At 47.5% G+C, this 20,281-nt stretch overlaps 1 protein-coding gene across 1 annotated transcript in view; it reads right to left on the bottom strand.

Moving 5' to 3' along the window:
• Window positions 1-2,048: 2,048 nt before the first annotated feature.
• The window catches only part of GIGYF2 (GRB10 interacting GYF protein 2), a 162,584-nt gene continuing 144,351 nt past the window's right edge, over window positions 2,049-20,281 (bottom strand). The window contains exons 23-28 of the mRNA XM_026649890.2: window positions 13,092-13,295; window positions 12,732-12,937; window positions 12,236-12,390; window positions 6,707-6,867; window positions 6,166-6,313; window positions 2,049-4,073 (exon numbers count right to left, since the gene is read on the bottom strand). Coding sequence (XP_026505675.1) covers window positions 4,006-4,073; window positions 6,166-6,313; window positions 6,707-6,867; window positions 12,236-12,390; window positions 12,732-12,937; window positions 13,092-13,295 — 942 coding nt within the window. The 3' untranslated portion in view covers window positions 2,049-4,005. The remainder of the gene's footprint in view (window positions 4,074-6,165; window positions 6,314-6,706; window positions 6,868-12,235; window positions 12,391-12,731; window positions 12,938-13,091; window positions 13,296-20,281) is intronic.

Raw genomic sequence — 20,281 nt, 5'->3', positions numbered from 1 at the left:
CAGAGAAAAAAAATGCACATTTTTGATCTAGGCTGACCCAAGCACCTCAATGATAAGAGACTTGGGAAAGAATGAATCTTATATAAAAGGAGAGCATTCCAGTTTACTGGGGATGGAACAGTTTCATTATGTGTTCTCTCAGTGGGTCCAGAATTTTTTTTTAAACTGGTATGAAGATTGAACATCTAAACTGCAAGGAAGTGAGTAATTTCTGTTCAGAGAAGCACTGTAGTTCAGAAAGCCATCCATACACAATATGAGTATTTAAACACCACAGTACCGTTCTCTATGCTCTGAAGATGTAGTGAATTAGGTGAGCTCTTTGGTCTTAGATTTCAGATTCAAAAGTTTTTTGTTACAGGATCTCCTTAGAGCCATTTTCCTTCTATATGTAATTCAATATATTCTTAAATCAAGCAGGGAGGCTAACCCAGATTCAGATTTCCTTTTACAACACCTTTTTTGCTAGGCTAAATCCTACGCCAGAGCAACTGGAAATTGGCAGACGTAGGAAGGACAGAGTGGACTGGAAGTTGCCACCCTAATCAACTGAAACATAAGGAAGCAGAACTTGCTTCAGAAATCACTTGTGAAAAGAGGCCTTAAATGCCTCTTCCACCACACTCAACATTATCAATTCCCTGCTACATAGAAGCCAGAATGACTCTCTAGTTCCATACCTTACCAGAAAAACAAACTGGGAACTGGCATAGCTGTATACGGACTGCACCCACCACAAACTGACAAAAACTATAGTTCCTCTTTTTCACCCCAAATATTGACACAGGTGGATCCTGACCATTCTTGAGGCTCATGCCATCTTTTCACAACAATATAAAAGGTAACAATTTTGCCACGAAGACATTCACTCCACCGCAGCACCAACCTAAAAGGGGAGAGGCAGATGCCAAAATATTTCAATTCAAGAGATAGTGTGCAGTGACCATTCCAATCTACCACATTATTTATGGTTAACAGGCGCCTTTCTATAGGAGTCAGCAGGGCCGGCTCCAGCTTTTTTGCCGCCCCAAGCGGCAAAGGGGCGGGGGGAGCCACGATCGGCCGCACTTCGGCAGCTGCTCTACCGCGCCGCTTCATTCTTCGGCGGCAATTCGGCAGCCAGTCCTACCCCCGAAGAGGGAATGAGGGACCCGCCGCCAAATTGCCACCGAAGACCCGGACATGCCGCCCCTTTCCATTGGCCACTCCAAGCACCTGCTTCCTGCTCTGGTGCCTGGAGCCAGCCCTGGGAGTCAGATGGGGTCCTTAAAGGGAATGCAAAATTATAGCTTCTCCATACTTTTGCTTTTTCTATTTAGCAAGCACTGCTTCCCTCTTACCCCTCATGTTCCTGTTAAGCTGGAAATTAATGTGGCTTCATTTACATTCTTATGTTCTTGCAAAATCACAGCTTCAGAATTACCTTTTGTAAATTAAATGCTACTGGAAAAGGGAATAGGGTAACATTCGTAAACAGGTCACATGCACAGTGGCTACTTTGCAATATTTAAGAATTATGTACCCAAAAAAAAAAAAAAAAAAAAAGGACTTCAAGATACCCTCAACCAGACAGCATATTTTAAACTAAGGTAAATTCTGAGCTTAAGCACATCGGAGGTGAGGTGGGAGCAAGCCTGGATGTAAGTAGGAAACAAAAGTAACATCAATCAATGTAATCCTTTTTTTTAACATGTGAAGGGTAATGGACCAATTACCTCCCCATCATGTCCTCAAACTTTAGCAGGATTTTCCTCACCAAAATACAAGCAGCAGCAAATGACAGCTAGTATTAGGACTGGGGAAAATAAAAGCATGATTTTACCTAAAAATGGTAAATGTACAAAATGCCCTCAGAGAGCCCTTCCCCCAACCTGAAGTGTTCGGGGTAAACCTCTCCCTTCTTCAGTAAAGATAACTGGGCTGGGAGGGTGTTTGCTGGTTTACTCAGATACTTTGTGTGTTTGAAATTCATAACAGAAAACTAGCCAAGGGTTGATCTTTCCTCCGTAAACAAGGTGACTGTGAATGCACGTGCGCGTGTATGGAAGGAAAAGGGAGTGAAGATTGTGTGTCATAATTTTCCAATCTCATTTTACTGATGTTTATTTTGAACTCTAAAATTATCAAGTAGAAAAACCACCAAGGTTCTGCAGGAGAACAGGAATAAAGCGGCAGCTGATGCTCCACATCCTCTGTATTTGCTTGATGTTTCTTGATGAAAACTGTGATGAAGGTCAAGATTCAGGTCTGTTTAAGCACCAGGAATAATCTCAAAAATCATCTTAGACAAAAGCAAGTAGAAAATGCGCTCTTAGATATAATACAACCAGGTTTTATTTCTCTTTTTTCCCCCCCCCCGCACACTGGCAAAAGTTCAGAGGGAGTTTAAAGTTCTGTAAACATTTTAACTACCCCTCTTCCCCCCCTTTATGACTTTACAAAGCAAAGGAGACAGGGAGACCAGATTTGCAACAGTTCCAAGTCTCTCCGTGCTATTAGATCCAAAAACTATATACAAGTCTGCAGCAGTATCTGTATAGTTACTGTACATGTTTGGGGGGGAGGAGGAAGAGAGAGGAGGAAGAGGGGAAGGTTACCCCCCCAAAAATGAATAAACCAAATGAAATAAAACCCAAAGCCAAACTGCTCTGGAGCAACTCAAGCCGCCTTCTTCAGGCAGTGATGACAGAAAGACAGACACCTTTACACAGCTCCACCCAAATGGCAGCCTCTCCCCCCCACAGGCACACTGCAGCCCTCTAGGAACGGGAGGTGGGATGGGGGCGGGGGGAGCAAATTAAGTGCATTTTGCAGTTTCGGGTTTTTGGGGTTTTTTAAACTCTTGCAGGGAGCGCTGGGATTACATAAATATTTAATTATTATGGATTGGAAGTGAAGGGACGTTCAGTAATTGAAGGTGTAGAAGGGAATCAGTGCCATTGCCTCACAGCTCACTTTCTCCCTCTCCATGGTTATAGGAATTCAGATGCTGCCTACAGTCAGGTTCTCTTTTAATCTCATTCCATTATGAAGAGGATGGTCTCTGCCCCTTAACTTGCATGCTATTGTAACACAAAACTGAATCACTGCCATTGGAACCCAGCTGAGACTGTGGGGGATACTTGTTTGGAAAGTAAAGTCCTTTCCCACCCAAGACCTTAGGCGTCTCTTAAACGAGACAAATTCACAGCAGAAGGGCCTCCAATAAACTGGTCCTATTCCTATGAAGGTAATATTTAAGTAAGTAATTTCAACCTGAACAGAAGAAATACACCCTCCCCCGCCCCCATTATACAATCCCATTTGTCCAGGAAGGCTGGAGGTTGCTGGCGGGAGAACTCCAGTAACTATCATCACTACCTAATGAAGACAGACTCAAGCTTTCCCTCCAAAATTAATGTGCTGAGAGAGGCTGGCAGGGGGTGTGCAACATCAAACCAATCCAAGTTAAACTCCGCCCACCACCACCCTCTCCTGCTGTTGCCAGTTCTAAAGTTAGCTTATGACTGCAACTCCTGGATTTGGAGAGCACCTCTTGTCCTGATGGAGCACTGAAGTCAGTATCTGTGTGGCATTTTGGTTTTGACCAATCTCTGTTAACCACAAACTCTCTCCATGATTGCACAAGTTGGATGTGATAAGCATGACTGGGGAAAGGAAGATACCATTTGCAGAATCCCAGTAGACTTTCCAGATAAATCAGCAGAAGAAATGACAGCACAGTGAATGCTTGCTGCCTGCAGTCAGCCATTTTGGGAATGGATCCTATCTCCCACCCACCTAGGAGACAGAGCAAAGTCCACATGTCTATGGGCTGACAGATGACAATGACTGTGCAACCTGGGGCAGAAAGATTTTGTTGGGGCTAGAAGCAGCAGCCTGAGATGATTGATTCTGTAAGTCACTGCAAGGCGAAGAAAAATGCAAGTTGGAGAAAGTACTGTGTCCAAAGGTGGAGAATCCATGGTTAACAGACACAGGAAAAGCCGGTCAATCTGCACAAGATCAGTAGTCTTCCAAAGTCTCTATTTCTCCCATATTGAGCCGCTCTGATGAGGCATTCACTGAAAATCCTGTAAAACAAAAGAGAAACTGAGGCAAAAGTCAACGCCACAGAAGGAGTCAGTATCAGATCCAGGATTAGAATTCTGGAGTTCCTGATGCCAAATCCTGAACTCAAACAATGTCTGTGATCCTTAACGGGTGACCAGCTTTGCTAATTTCTTTTTAAAATTTATTTGTGCTTTCACAGAATGACATCTGATTAAAAGAAAGTATTTCTCCAAACATCAGTATTACCAATCCATCATTTACATTTTGTCTAAAAAAATACGGATCTTTTTGAAGCCTAAGGAACAGAAAAGATTTAATTTTATAATATCCCCATCTAATAGTTAAATTTGCTTAATATGTAAAAAAGCTACATTAAATAGGCACTACTGAATTCCTTCCAAAAACCCTAAGGGGGCAGTTAGAGCAACATCCTGAACCACTGCAAAATTATTAGAGTGATCTTTGTTTAATCCGAGATGTCAGAGGCCTTCCTGTCATAAAAATAAATATTAATTTTGTGAAAACAGGGTTAAAGGATTTAAATATATGCCTCTCCGTCGTAAGAAACAGAGCAACTGTCATGCTAAGTCTTAGCCTAATACCGCGAGACCTGCAGAATAAGGGCTCACGTCAGAAGCGAGTAAGAGACAGCAGAGTAGAGTCAGCGTGACTCAGCCTTGAGATAGCGATGTTTTGAGAACAGAAGTGAGAAAATACAGGAATGGGCAGGACATAAACAGACTGCAGACATGTTTAATTAATGCATGCCATTAAAATGTATAAATGCTTGTGTGATATTGCTTGTACTTTGAAGAAACTGAGGCAGAGATGCTCTCTGTCAGCTGTGTTCTTCCCTTGCAATTGCATGTCCTGAATAAAGCTGTCTCTGATTTTGTTGCTTCCAACCTGAGAGTGGAGTTAATTAAAGATTAAAAATTGTGGAAGAAACTAAATCTAGGTATGGAAAGTTAAAAAATGGAAGCAGAAAACCAATGCTGCAAATTCTGTCTTAAGAAAGAACAGGTTCTTATGGGTAGCTTTTGAAATGTCAGGGAATGTAATTTCTATTATGCAAGATGCTTCTATATTTTCCCAAACTGCAGTATTTGTTCTCCATCATGATTACATTTACTATAACATCAGAAAAAGGCTGAATTTAGCTGAAGACTTATTAACCCTTCTTTTAATATCCTTAAAGATCCAGGATATCTAAAGTAGAGGACAAAACTTTAATTAATTTAAAAAACAATAAAGGACAATCAGCTCCTCCTCTTCACACATCAAAGAGACGCTCAATGTGTGTATATCTGATACTTTGTTAAAATGAAAAATTGAGGTTCTATACGATTTTAGTTGTTTACCCTTAATGAAAAATACCCATGTAAATTCATTTGTTCTCTACTTCCACAGCCAGAAGTCTTTTCTTCCTATCTCCACAAGGTTTTTCTTGGATTCTTCCAACCTATTTTCAAGGTGAGTAATTTCAGAATCGGGTCAAGCTTGACATTTAAGGGATCAACCAACTCCTCAAGACCACAAATTACAGGAAGAATTGATTCCAAACCGATATTTTTGCCTTTTCTATAAAAATAGGTTTTTTTTAAATCTGCTAAACTGTCTCTTTCAATCTGTTGTAACTGCCAGAGGGGAACACGTTCAGGATTATGCCTTGCTCATCATACTGACTCCTGATAAAACCACCACAGATGTACCTGTCTAAAAGGCAACCCATCTTGTTTTTCTGCCTCTGTTTAGGTGAAGTGATAAAACAAGCATGAACATAGGTATCTCCTTAAACTATCTCAGAAGCATATAATTGTATTATATATATTGTACACCATACGCCCTGCATCACCTGTGGCAGTGATAGGACTATTGGACTGGCAGTCTCAAAGCAGCCTTCAAAAATGCAATGAATTCGTTATAAATAATTTTAAAATACAGACTACTCTAAAGGAGCTTCCTCCATCTTTCTTGCATATATTTAATGTATAAATGTCTAGGACTTATGAAAGACCCAAAAAGAACTTTGCAGATGGAACAAAAATTATGGCCTCTATCCCAAATAAGCCACTGAGAGAAAGAGCTTAGTTTTAAAGTACCAAAACTCACCTAACAAACTGGGATCTGCTCGAACCATTTTCTGTTTCTTCTTTTTCTTGCTACTCTGCACAGCTTCAAAGTTGGATTGCTGGTTGTTGCTCTGATTGGTCTGAAAGACTGAATGCAGTGCGCTATGGTTCATCCCCCACACTGAATCCTGGAACAAAAATTCTAGATTACAAGTTAGAATTAAATGTTGCCTGTTCATTGGAAGTACACAGATGACATCAAGTCACTTTCCATATGACATGGATAGTAGAATATCCATTAATCTATCCAATAAATTTACCTTTTTCCTAAAACTAATCCTGCACCATAAAATTATCTCCCTATAAAGTTATTTACACAAGATCTCAGATAGATTCTGTACAATTCCACAGTAATACCCAAAATATGTTTCCTCCCCCCATTCTAGATAATCTACCCCCTTCACCACGAAGAGCTATATACAGAGATGCAGACTGTCACTGAGCCTTTGCTACCCTCTCCAGAAATACTATCAATGTACTTGGAGATCCTCCTCCAAAGCAAAGGTCAAGCAAATATGTACCTGCTGCTGCTGCTGCTGACTGGCTTTTTGTTTGGCACGGCGCTCTAGAAACTGCTTGGCAAATTCCTTGGCCTCAGGGGTATCTCCAAGGTAGGCTCTGATGTAATCGTGGACCTCGTATGGAGACTCCACTTCCTTCAGGAAAGAAACAAACGTGGGAACTGCAATACGAGGGGAAGAAGATGGACCATGAGAGAGACGTGTGTTGATGCAGGAGTGTGTGCGTGCAAAAAGCAAACAAACTTTGTATTCTTTATTCAATTTTCTTTGTCAAACTAGCAACCATTGTAAACAGCCTCTCCTGTTAAATTCCCCATAATATAGCCCCAGCAAAAAATGGTTACTAACCTTTCCGTAACAGTTGTTCTTCGAGATATGTCGCTCATATCAATTCCACATTTGACAACGGTGCATATCGCATACACACCCATAAGATTTTTCCCTTGGCGGTATACGTTGGGCTGGCTCTAGTGCCTCTGGTGCTGTGCGCTTATGTTATAAGGGGTAGAAGTATAAGGGGCCAGCCCCACAGTTTCTTCTTGCCAGCTAACTCTGACAGAGGATGGGTTCACCTCCTCGTAGTACACCTGAATACAGGATATTATCCAGGATGAGATTCTCTGGGCTGAAACCGGCAGGCCTTTCATCTTCTCTGCTATAGCCATGAAGAGTTGCATAGATCTACAGAACAGCTTAGTCCTCTCAATGTAGAAGGCTAGGGCATGCCTGACATCCAACGAATGAATCCACCGCTCTTCTGAATTCCTGTGCAGTTTTGGGAAGAAACTGGCAGGAAAATGGCTTGGTTGCTATGAAACTGCAAAACCACCCTTGGAAGGAAGGCTGGTTGGGGCCACAGCTGAACCTTGCCCTTGAAGAACACTGTGTACAATGGTTCTGACATAAGGGCCCGGACTTCAAAGATCCCCACCTTTGGAAGATAAACCTGGTGACCTCTGGGTGAAAGCACCACTTGTGGTGAGAGGAGAAAGATCTGCTGAGGTGATCTGCCAGGGCGTTCCGGGCTCCCGGAAGATGGAAAGCCTTGAGGTGGAGCTCTTCAAGCAGAAGTCCCATAAACGGATAGCCTCCTGACACAGGGCAGAGAAGCACGCTCCTCCCTGCTTGTTGATGTAGACAATGGCTGCTGTGTTGTCCGTAAATACTTTTACTACTTTACCCATGATCTGTGGAAGAAACATTTGGCAAGCTAAGCGGACCATTTTGAGCTCCCTGATGTTTATGTGTAGGGAGACCTCTTCCTGGGACCACAGGCCCTGTGTCCCGAGGCAACTGAGGTGGGCTCCCCATCCTAGATCAGAAACGACTGAATCAAGGGACACTGATGGCTGGAGGATGATAAAGGGAACACCTGCAGTTGCCGACTGGGGGTCCTTCCACCAATCAAGGGAGATAAAGATCGGGCTGGAACAGTAAGCATCAAGTCCAAGTGTTGTCTGTTTGGTGAGTGCACTGAAGCAAACCATGTCTGCAAGGGTTTGAGGTGCAGCCTTGCATGCCGTACCAAGTAAGTGCATGCAGCCATGTGTCCCAGAAGTTTGAGGCAAACCCAGGCTGTTGTGACAGGGTATGCCAGATCTGACATTGTCTGGAAATGGACCTCTGGAAGGAAGGCGTTGACGTGGGTCGAGTCAAGTACTGCCCCGATAAAATCTATTCTCTGTACTGGGAAGAGTCGACTTTTGTTTATTTATCAACAGACCCAACGCTTGGAAGGTGACTTGGACAAGGCTGATGCTGGTCTTTACTTGAGCACATGAATGGCCCTTCATCAGTCAGTTGTCTAGGTATGGGTAGAATTAGACTCCTTGCCTTCTGAGGAAGGCTGCGACCACTCCCATGCATTTCGTAAAAACCCAGTGGGGCTGCAGAAAGAACAAAAGTGAGGGTGGTGAATTGGTAATGGGTCTGGTTTACTATAATGCTGAGGAATCTTCTGTGGCCTTGGAAGATGGAAATGTGAAAACAGGCGTCCTTCAAATCAAGGGCAGCGTAACAGTCCCCTGGATCCAGGGAGGGAATGATGGAGGCCAGAGAGACCATGTGGAATCTCAATTCCTTGAGATAAATTGAGGTGGCGCAGGTCCAGGATGGGTCTAAGACCACCCTGGCCCTTTGGGATTAGGAAACATTGGGAATAAAACCCCTTCTCCTCTCAAGTTCTAAGGCACCTCCTCCGCAGCCCCCACCCGTAGGAGGGTTTGCACCTCTTGGACTAGAAGTTGCTTGTAAGAAGAGTCCCTGGAAAAGAACAGGGATGAGAGGGAAGGGTGGAGGAAAACAGAAGGGTATCACTGTCCACCACTGTATTTTTTTTTTTTTTTTATTGGAGATATACCTTTCTCATAGAACTGGAAGGGACCCTGAAAGGTCATTGAGTCCAGCCCCCTGCCTTCACTAGCAGGACCAATTTTGCCCCAGATCCCTAAGTGGCCCCCTCAAGGATTGAACTCACAACCCTGGGTTTAGCAGGCCAATGCTCAAACCACTGAGCTATCCCTCCCCCCAGCAGTCCGATACGATGAAAGACTACACCAGGCCGAAGTGGGGAACTCAGTCTGAAAACAAAAAGGGGACAGGATCCGATGAGGGAAACTGGTATAGAGCCCTCGGAACACCTTCAAAAGTTCTATTTGGGGCCTCTGGAGTCTCTCAGTTCCCGGTAGTGAGGTTGCGGTGGATGGAAGTGGTTGACGACAATTGGAACCCTTGCTCCTTCTCCTGAACAGGTTCTGTCGTGGCAGCGGCACCAAGAAGCGAGCCAGCTGATGAGGCCTGAAATGCTTCCTTGAAAGAGCTGGAGCATAGAGGCCCAGGGACCTGAGGGCAGCCTTTGACTCCTTCAGCCCATGGAGCTTTATGTCCGTTTTATCCAAAAACGGTGACATACCTTTAAATGGGAGGGCTTGGATTGACTGCTGGACCTCCTGTGGTAGCCTGGGGATTGAAACCAAGAGCATCACCTCAGGGCCATTGCAGAAGCCATTGTTCTGGCTGCACCCAGGGTCATCGAGTGAGGCTCTAGCTATGTTCTTTCCCTCCTGTAAGAGTGGAGCACTCTTGCCTGGAGTCCTGAGGCAATGAGTCTTTAAATTTCATCAAAGAATCCCACATGTTGTAATCATATCTCCCCAGCAGGCCTTGCTGGTTCGAGATATGCAGCTGCAATCTGCCCGTTGAATACATTTTTCTGCCAAACAGATCGAGTTTCTTTAAGTTTTTCTATCTGGAGGTAATGCTTGCCTGGCCTTGTCTGTCCTTCTCATTGGCCAGCATTGGAGCCAGGAGGAGGGTCAGAGTATAAGTACTTTGGCTGTCACGTAGTATTTCTTCTCTTCCCTCCTCAAAGTGGGTGGGAGAGAAGATGGGGTCTGCCACAGGGTTCTGACTGAACCCAAAACAGCGACATTGATGGATAGGGCCATCTTCAATGGTGCTGCTGCAGCCAAAATGTCAATGTGGATATAGAAAGACTCCTTGAGCACCTCAACCTCTAGCCCCAGGTTAGCAGCTATTCTCTTTAGAAGCTCCTGGTGGGCTCCAAAGTCATCTTGCGGCAGCGAGCCACTTGGCTCCAAGGTGGACTCATCTGGGGAGGAGGAGGAAGAGACCTGTACCAGAGGGGGAGTTCCACCTCGTCTTCTGCCCCTATTGCCTCCATCGGGCCCATATCTTGTGTGTCAGTACTTGGCTCGGTACTGGAGTCAGGGTATGGTGGCGAATAGATCGGTGCGGGAGCCCGCCTCTCAGATGCAACTAAGTAGGACCAGTGGACGATGGTCCCGGTACCGAGGGAAACCTGCAGGGGTTCCAGAATGGCCACTGTATCGGCTACTATCCTCCTGACCAGGTGCCAGTGGGTGACCCATACCCGGGTCTGGTGGAATGTAGAATGGGTACCGGCTGCAGCTCTTGGGATGGACATAGGGCTCCACCGCAGACTCCGAAAAAGAGAGTCCTCCTGAGGTGACCATGGGAGACCTTGCTTCTGTCGTTTGGTGCTGAGGGTCTGGGAACCATTGCCGGACCAGGGATGACCTTGCAGAAGAAAGAAGGGCCGGCTTGCCTCTGTAAGGTACCTAGGGCCCAGGTGCTGGGAAAGAGCTCGGAGCACCATGTTCTCTCCCGTTCATTCGAGCCGGTGGTTGTCCCATCAGGGTTGGTGATACCAGGAGAGATAAGTCCCTGGCGGCTGCAAAGGCCTCCAAGGTAGAAGGCACTGTGATCACACTGGAGCCACAATGACTTCCTGGCATCAGCTGAAGTGGAAGTTCTTGGTGCCGAATCCAAGTGGGTTGGCTCTAATGCCGGTCTAAGAGCAACGTCCATTAGGATAGCCCTCAGTCTCGCTTCTCTTTCTTCATACAAGGCTTAAAGTCCTGACAGAGCTCTCATACCTGAGCCTCTCCCAGACACTTCAGACAACTGGAGTGTGGGTCTCTCACCAGCATAGGCTTGCCACAGGAGGCACAAGGTTTGAAGCCCAGGAATCGGGGCATGCCTGAGCCCAGGGTCAAAGGGAGCCCCCCTACATTAAAGGAGGACTAACTTTCTACACTAGTACTGTTTACACTAATACTATACTAAGATTAATAAACTAAGCTAAAGAGAAGAAAACATTGAAAACACCTTGCTGAAAGAAGAGATGTTCCGGCAACCGTCACAGGCGGTAAGAAGGAACTGAGAGGGTGTGGGGCTGGCAGTGCCCCTTATATTGGCGCATAAGCATGCAGCACCAGAGGGCACGAGTGCTGGCCCAACAGATACCACTGAGGGAAAAATCTCCATCAACAGTGCATGCGGCACACGCACACCTAATGTGGAATGGACATGAGCAAGCACTCGAAGAACATATTGTTGCAGATATTCTACTATTTTACCTACAGAAAGGGAGACAGGCCCCTCTCACCCCACTGTGATGTGCAAGAAAATTAGGTGTACAACCATAAGGGCAAATGAACCATTGCCTCATGACTTGCAGTTCCTAACTTGATTCATTTTGCAGCACTTAATATCAGCAGCTCACTGAACCCCAGGCTCAAATGGACCATAAACCATTCTCTCTCTTATGCTGCAATCAATACATTTTACTGACTGAAGCATCAGAGCAGAGCGTACATAGTTCATTCAAACTGTATCCCAAAAATGCTTTAGAGAGACAGTTACAATGTTAATTATATTGCATGTATTTAGAACTAGGCTAAATTCTCATTCATCTGTGACCTGTCACCTCCATCCAAAAGGAACCATCTGTATGGGTGACAGTGGGAGAGTCTGGAATTAGTCCCAATTCCATTCTACCTGCAATATTTCACCCAAAGAGGGAAGACAATGCAGTGCGGTTTATAGCAATGCCATTTCCCAGCTAATTATGTCCTCTTGCTGAATGAGCCAAATAGCACCTTGGTAAAAATGCAGTCATTATTCCATGTGTGCAAATGTACAAATGTGATGTTGTTCTTCATATACTGTTACAAAGTATAACATTCATTCTTTCCCACTTCTTACCATCCAAGTTGTTTGCTGTGTTGAGTGCATGTAGCATCTGTTCACACCACTGAGTGAATCCATCCTGGGCTTTATTAACCCCTTGGAACAACTTCAGCAGCTTCTCCTCTTCTTCTACCTTCTTGTTCTGTCTGCTCGTAATTCCTATAGATTTACTTGACACAAAGAAATTGTAAAAATCACATATTATGCCTGAAACAGCCATCTATTTACTTAAACAGTATTATCTAAGATTACATTACACAGCCTACAAAAGCCCATGGATTTACAGAGGGCCAGTTACGTTTAAGAGTCAACTTATTTTCCTAGTGGATGTGAAAAATCAAAGAAATTGGGACTCTGTGGACAACCTATAAGCTGTTTGTTGCTAAACACTATTTTAAGACAGCGGTACAGAATTTTCAAGAACCAGAGATGATGAAGCTATAGTTGGTTAAAAGATCAGTGCAAGACTGGCAGTCCTTTGCCAAAAACAAACTCCTCCCCTGATTCCTACCTGAGGCTGGCATTGCTCTTGTTTTTATTGGTTGAGTTACGAGGCCCCATTTCCTTCACTGCATCATCCCAGAACCCCATATTTGAGTTTTTGGTGTCAGCATTGCTCCAGATGCTGCTGACTAGATCAGATGCCCACTGGGTGGTGGGATTACTGTTTAGAGAGCCCCACACTGAATTCCCAATGCTGCTGTGCAGGTTAGAATGCTGTTGAAACAAAACAGAAATGAGACCCTGGTTATTAGCATCAGGTCGGGAGGAACAGCAGCAATGTCTCAGAAAACCAAAATGGAGTGTGATGAGAGGGGAACAATGCAAGTAACAATTCTCCATGTACTGGTTAGGTAAATAAGATATGCACCGTAGTATTGCGGACTCTGTTCGGCTGCTGTTGCTGCTGCTGCTTCTGCATCTGCCTCGCCTCTTCCTGCTGTATTTCCAAGAGAGATTTGGTAGCACTTGTTGGCTTGGTGACATTACCCCAACCTGACATTTTTTGTTGCTGCTGTTGCTGTTGCTGCTGCTGCTGGAGGGCTTTCATCAGTTCACGCTGCTGACGTCTTTGCTGTTGCATACAAAAAGAAACAACATGCCTGTTCTGACTCTCTGAAGATAATTACTACTGGGGATCCTGGTTTGCAGATTCTTACGGATTTCAGTTTGTTTTTTTGTCAACATGGGCAGCACTGTTTTTATGCCTTTACACTTCTCTATTGGTATCTATAAGAAAAGTATGTTTAATTATGACTACTGAATGGAAAGTGTCATTAGCCCATGACAGTGACTAAATTTGCCTCAACATTATGAGCCAGGCAGTCAGTCCCTCCATTTCTTGCTGCTCTAAACTCTGGAAACAATACTCACGCTTCCCACCCCGCTTCCTATGCTGCTGTTGCACATGACCAGAAAGCAGAGTGTGAAAATTAAACTGACATCACCATTTTTAATTTTTCTTGCTTTTTAAAAAAATAATTAAAATTTTAGGATGGTAGCATTTTATCTGTTGCTTTAAGTTAAAACAGAACTTTACTTCCCATATTTCTGAGCCATTAAGCCCAATCTACTCCTAACCCCGATTAAATATCAAATTTAGGGAGACCAGATGTTCCGATTTTATAGGGACAGTCCCGATTTTGGGGTCTTTTTCTTATATAGGCTCCTATTACCCCCCACCCCCGTCCCGATTTTTCACACTTGCTGTCTGGTCACCCTAATCAAAATCCCCCTTTTGAACAAAAAGGTAAAGACCACAAAAATCTTCCTGTTACGAAAATAGAAGGGTAAATGTGATTGAATACAACAATTGAAGGCAAATAATTTTCTTTTCCAGAGTTAAGAAATAACAGCTTTGCTTTTGGAGGGTAAAATGATCCAAAGATATATCTTAGAATGTCAAATATGAAAAATACAGTCAAATATTATAAAAGACTAACAGTAAAAATAATGGATCTGTAAAGTAATACTACTGCAGTGATGATACAGAAAATATGGCACTTATTAACAAAAGTAATGTTATATACATCCACACACAAGCCAGAATCCTTCTCACAATGTAGGCCTCAGCCTTTAAAGCATGTCAGATAGATATGGGGTTCTCAACCTTTTTCTTTCTGAGCCCCCCGTAACATGCTGTAAAAACTCCATGGCCCACCTGTGCCACAATTGTTTTTCTGCATATAAAAGCCAGGGCCAGCATTAGGGGGTAGCAAGCAGGGCAGTTGCCCAGGACCCCACACCACAGTGAGCCCCGTGAAACTAAGCTGCTCAGACTTTGGCCCCGGGTGGTGGTGCTCAGGGCAGAGGGGGCTTCGGCTTTCTGTCTTGGGCCCCAGTGAGTCTAACGCCGACCCTACTTGGCAGACCCCCTGAAACCTGCTCGAGGCCACCCCAGGGGCTTCAGACCCGTGGTTCAGAACAGCAAAGATAGATTGTTTCTGTGTTTCACACAGGATGAGTAACTACAATGGCTAATTTGCTAAGCTGTGAAATAGACAAAACAAGTAAAGAGGAAGCTATGTTATATGCTTTATGCCTATAAATTGTAATAGAGATCAGTTTATTTGATACAGTATCATAAGGTATAATTTTATTACTAGATAAAATCTAGAAGGTAAATATTTAAGAAACTGTGGACTTGTCTATATGGAGTTAGTGCATGGCAAGCTGGTTGTAAATCTAGTGTTCTAGCCGGCCATGCACTGTCTGCATGGACTGTGCTATCATGCACTAAAAGTTCCGTAATGCACTTTGACCTACTACTCTTAGAAACAGCAGTAAGTCAAGTGCACTACGGAACTCTTAGTGTGCAGTAGCACCGTCCACACAGCAAGTCAGCATGTAGCAGGCTAAAGTGCTGTACATTTACAGCCCAGGTTGCTGTGCACCAACTGTCCATGTAGACAAGCCCGATATCAGAAAATTAAAGCTATCTAAAGCCATTCTGTAACAGACCCATTCAGTTTGAGAATTTTGTTGCCTAAGCAACCTGACCACAAAATATTGCAAATAGTTCAGACCACAGTGTCTATTTTAAATAGAAATATCAGCAAGATGTAAAGGACAGTTACCTGTTCCGTAACTGGCGCTCTTTGAGATGTGTTGCTCATGTCTATTCCACAGTAGGTGTGCGTGCTCGCCACGTACACCAGTGCTGGAAGTTTTCCGCTCAGCAGTACCCGTAAGGGGATCGCTGCTGGGACCCCTGGAGTGGTGCCTCTATAGCACACTATAAGGGGAGCCGCGTGCTCCCCCCTCCCTCAGTTCCTTCTTGCCGGACCAATTCCGACAGAGGGGAAGGAGGGCGGGATGTGGAATAGACATGAGCAACACATCTCGAAGAACGCCAGTTACGGAACAGGTAACTGTCCTTTCTTCTTCCAGTGCTCGCTCATGTGTATTCCACAGTAGGTGATTACAAGCTATGTGTGATGGAGGTGGGTAGGAGTTCACAGATTCCCTGGCTGAAGCACAGCCCTACCGAAAACAGCGTCATCCCTGGCGTGGGACATGATCGCACAGTGCGACATGAACGTGTGTTCTGAGGACCAGGTAGCGGCTCTACAGATGTCCTGAATAGGGACATGGGCCACAAAGGCAGCCGATGAGGCCTGAGCCCTTGTTGAGTGAGCCCTTACGATAGGTGGTGCGGAAACCCCTGCTAGGTCGTAGCATGTGTGGATGCACGATGTAATCCACCGGGAAAGCCTCTGGGTGGAGATCGATTGGCCTCTCATGCGCTTGGCCGAAGCAACAAAGAGTTGCGAAGACCTGCGGAACAGCTTAGTCCGATCCAGATAAAAAGCCAGAGCTCTGCGCACATCGAGCGTATGGAGGCGGCATTCTTCGCTAGACGCATGAGGTTTAGGGCAGAGGACAGGCAGGAATATGTCCTGGCTCATGTAAAAAGCGGAGACCACCTTAGGGAGGAATGCAGGGTGTGGGCGGAGCTGAACCTTGTCCTTGTGAAAGACTGTGTAAGGGGGGGGGGGGGTCGCAGGTCAGGGCTCTGAGCTCCGAGACCTGCCGAGCTGACGTAATGGCCATGAGGAAGACTACCTTTCAGGAAAGGTGAGACCATGAGCGTGTGGCCAGGGGTTTGAACGGGGACCCCGTGAGGCGGGATAGCACCAAATTTAGATCCCACTAAGGGACAGGGATTCTAGCATAAGGAAAGGACCGGTCCAGCCCTTTGAGGAAATGCCCGGTCATGGCATGGGAGAAAACCAAGCAGCTCTGGACCGGCGGATGGAATGCTGAAATAACCGCCAGGTGCACTCTGACAGAGGAAGGGGCCAGGCCTTGAGTTCTAAGCTGGTAGAAGGTACTCAAGGATAAAAGTTGGAGCGGGGCAGATGTTGGGGAAATACGCCACTCGCCCGCCCACCTGGAGAACCTGGACCACTTTGCCAGGTAGGCTCGGCGTGTGGACGGCTTTCTACTTTCAAGGAGGACACGCCTGACCCCTTCCGAACACCTTCTCTCCTCCGCATCTAGCCATTGATCAGCCACACGGTCAGATGGAGGGTGGCCAGATTGGGGTGGAGGAGGCAGCCCTGGTCCTGGGAGAGTAGATCCGGGCAGAGCGGCAACGGCCGGGGAGGGGCCATGAGTAAGCCTAGGAGAGTCCTGTACCAATGCTGCCGGGACCAAGCTGGGGCGATCAGGAAGACGCGCACCTTGTCCGTTTTCACTTTCTCCAGGACCTTGGCAATGAGGGGAAACAGGGGAAAGGCGTAAAGGAGTCGACCCGACCATGACAGGAGGAAAGCGTCTGAGATCGTGTTCCTCCCCATCCCCCGGAACAGAACCTGTGGCAACGGCGGTTCTGTCGGGTCACAAGTCTACTTGGGGAGTGCCCCACGCTCGGAAGAGCTGGTGAGTGACCTCCGAGTGGAGCGACCACTCCTGTTGGGAGGAAAAAACCCTACTCAAGCGATTGGCCTGAGTGTTGACGACGCCTGGCAGGTGGAAAGCCTTCAGGGAGATGTCGTGGGCTATACAGAACTCCCAGAGGCTGAGGGCTTCCAGGCAGAGGGCCGAGGACCTCGTCCAGCCTTGCCTGTTGATGTAAAACATCGTGGCGGTGTTGTCCGTGACTACTCTGACCACCTTGCCGTGCAGCTGTGAGCTGAACACCACACAGGCTAAGCGTATTCCCCTGAGTTCCCTGACTTTTATGTGAAGGGACAGCTCAGTGGCTGACCACATCCCTTGGGTGTGTAAGCCCCTCAGCCCAGGTCCGACGCGTCGGACACTAGGTCTAGTGACGGGGTCGGGTCCTGGAAGGGAATTCCCTGGAGCATATTGGACTGGCAGGACCACCATTGTAGCATGGTGATTACCCGTGCCGGTACCGAGAGGACTTTGTCCAGTTTGTCCCGGGCCTGGGAGATCTCTGAGGCCAACCAGAGTTGGAGGGGCCTCATCCAAAGCCTGGCATGGCAGACCACGTACGTGCACACCACCATGTGGCCCAGGAGCCGCAGGCATGCCCTGGCCATGGTAACGGGGAACTCTGTGACCGAGGCTATGAGCCCCTTCAGGGTCTGGAACCTGTCCAGGGGAAGGGAGGCTGTGGCCTTGGAGGCATTCAGGAGGGCACCTATGAATTCTATGCGCAGCACCGGGACCAGTGTCGACTTGGTCTCATTTACTAGAAGGCCTAAGTTGGCACAGGTAGCCAAGAGCAGGTCCACGTGGTTCTGTACCTGGGACCGCAAGATGCCCTTGAACAGCCAGTCGTCGAGTTGGGGAATATCTGTATGCCTTGGCGTCTGAGGTAGGCCGCCACCACCGCCGTACACTTTGTGAATACCCTGGGCGCGGTGGACAGGCCGAAGGGGAGGACCATAAATTGGTAGTGGTCCTGCCCCACCAGGAAGCGTCTGTGCCCCTCAAATATATGGATATGGAAGTATGCGTCCTGAAGGTCCAGGGCCGCATACCAGTTGCCAGGGTCCAGAGAGGGTATGATGCATGCCAGAGAGACCATGCGGAATCGGGATTTTGCCATGAACCAATTGAGGCCTCGCAGATCCAGGATGGGTCTGAGCCTCTCTTTTGCTTTGGGGATCTGGAAGTAGTGGGAGTAAAACCCTTTCCCCCGGAATTCCCCGGAACCTTCTCCACGGTTCCCAAGCTGAGGAGCTGACCCACTTCCTGCTGTAGCATGGGTAAATGCGACGGGTCCCCCCTGCCGTCCGGGTGAGGGGGAAAGGAGGGTGGGGGCGAGACAAATTGTAGCGTATAACCCTGGGAAATAGTGTTGAGGACCCATTGGTCCGATGTTATCCAGGACCATTCCATAAGGAACGCAGACAAGCAGTTGCTGAAAGCAAACTTTATTGGTATGAGGGTCCGCTCGGGGGTCCCCCGGGTACCCTCCTGCAACCAGTCAAAACTGCCTCTTGCCCTGCTGCTTGCCCCTGGAGGGCCCAGGCTGCGGGGCAGAGCAATATTGCCTCTGAGGTCGCCTCTTTTGAGTTTTGTACCTCTTGTAGGCGGGCTCATATCTCGGCTGGGGCGCAGGAACAGAGGCTTGCGTCTTAGGCTTCTCCTTGGGCGGGACGTAGAGGCTGAGGGTCTGAAGGGTGGTACGCGAGTCCTTTATGTCATGGAGTCTCACGTCTATTTGTTCTGCGGACAGGTCCTTGCCGTCAAAAGGAAGATCCTGCATCACAGACTGCACCTCTGCAGAGAGCCCAGACAGCAGTAGCCACGATGCCCTGCGCATGGACATGGCCGACGCCATGGACCAAGCAGCCGTGTTGGCTGCATCTGACGCCGCCTGCAGAGCAGCCTTTGCGGCGGCGGCGCCCTCCTCCACCAGCGCCTTAAAATCCTTCCTTTCACGCTCCGGAAAGGAGGGCTCAAATTTCGGCAGTGACCCCCACAAGTTAAACTCATATTGACTGAGGAGGTCCTGGTGGTTGGCCACCAAGAGCTGGAAGCTGGCGGACGAATAAAGCTTCCTACCAAATGAGTCCAGTCTTTTGGAGTCTTTATTCTTGGGTGCGGATCCCGGTTGGCCTTGTCTTTCCCTGTGATTTACGGACTCTACCACTAGGGAGTTGGGGGCTGGGTGGGTATAAAGGTATTCGTGCCCTTTCGTGGGCACGAAGTATTTGTGCTCTGCCTTTTTCGATATTGGGGCAAGGGAGGCCGGCGTTTGCCAGAGGGCATTGGAGATGTTAGCCACCCCTTCGTGGAGTGGGAGGGCCACTCCCCCCGGTGCCGAGGATGAGAGCACATTGAACAGCGAGTCCGAGGGTCCCTCCATCTCCTCAGCTTAGAGATGGAGACTGAATGCTACTCGCTTTAGTAGCTCCTGATGAGCCCTGAAGTCCTCCTGCGGTATGGAGGGGGGCGGGGCTGTGATCTTGTCATCTGGTGCGGGGGAGGGGGCCGGTATCGGGCTCTGCACGTCGGCCGGTGCCACGGAATCCACCCCCTGATCGGACTCCTTGTGCGGTGCCGAGGAACCATGACCCGCCGATTGATCCCTTGGAGGTCCGGATAGTGCGGCTGAAGGAGCCTCCGAAGTTCCTGCTATCGACCAAGGGCCTTGCTGGGTGTGCACAGGAGGCCGGGGGTCCGCTGGCACCACTGACTTTGCCACGGGGGCCCTTGCCATTGACTCTGGTGCGGCACTGGCGGCACCAGCTGGTCGGGTTGGCCCGGCTGGGTCATAGGGCGCTGCGTGTAGGTCAAGGTCGGGGTTACCAACGACCTATTGGTGCTGTACGAGCGGTTCGCGCGATGATGCCAAGAACATCGTCTGCCATGGGACCGGGACTCTAATGTCAAGGAACGGTGCCGCTTCGAGCTGCTACTCTTCGAGACACTTTGACGCCTGGATCCGCGATGACGTGGAGCTGGCGATCCCTGCCGAGAGTCATGGGCACGGTGCCTCGACATGCGAGAGCTGGAGAGTGACTGGCGACTGCGTCCCTGCCGGGAGCGGCTCCAGTCGCTCCACCGAGAGTGGGAGTGTCTACGGCATCGGCGCCTGTCCCGCCAATACTCTGTACTCGGCGTGGAGCGGTGCCTAGA

This window comes from Terrapene carolina, unplaced genomic scaffold, assembly GCF_002925995.2.
Source record: "Terrapene carolina triunguis isolate 2854851 unplaced genomic scaffold, T_m_triunguis-2.0 Scaffold88, whole genome shotgun sequence".
Lineage (NCBI taxonomy): Eukaryota > Metazoa > Chordata > Testudines > Emydidae > Terrapene > Terrapene triunguis.
This window is presented reverse-complemented; position numbering and strand designations above follow the sequence as displayed.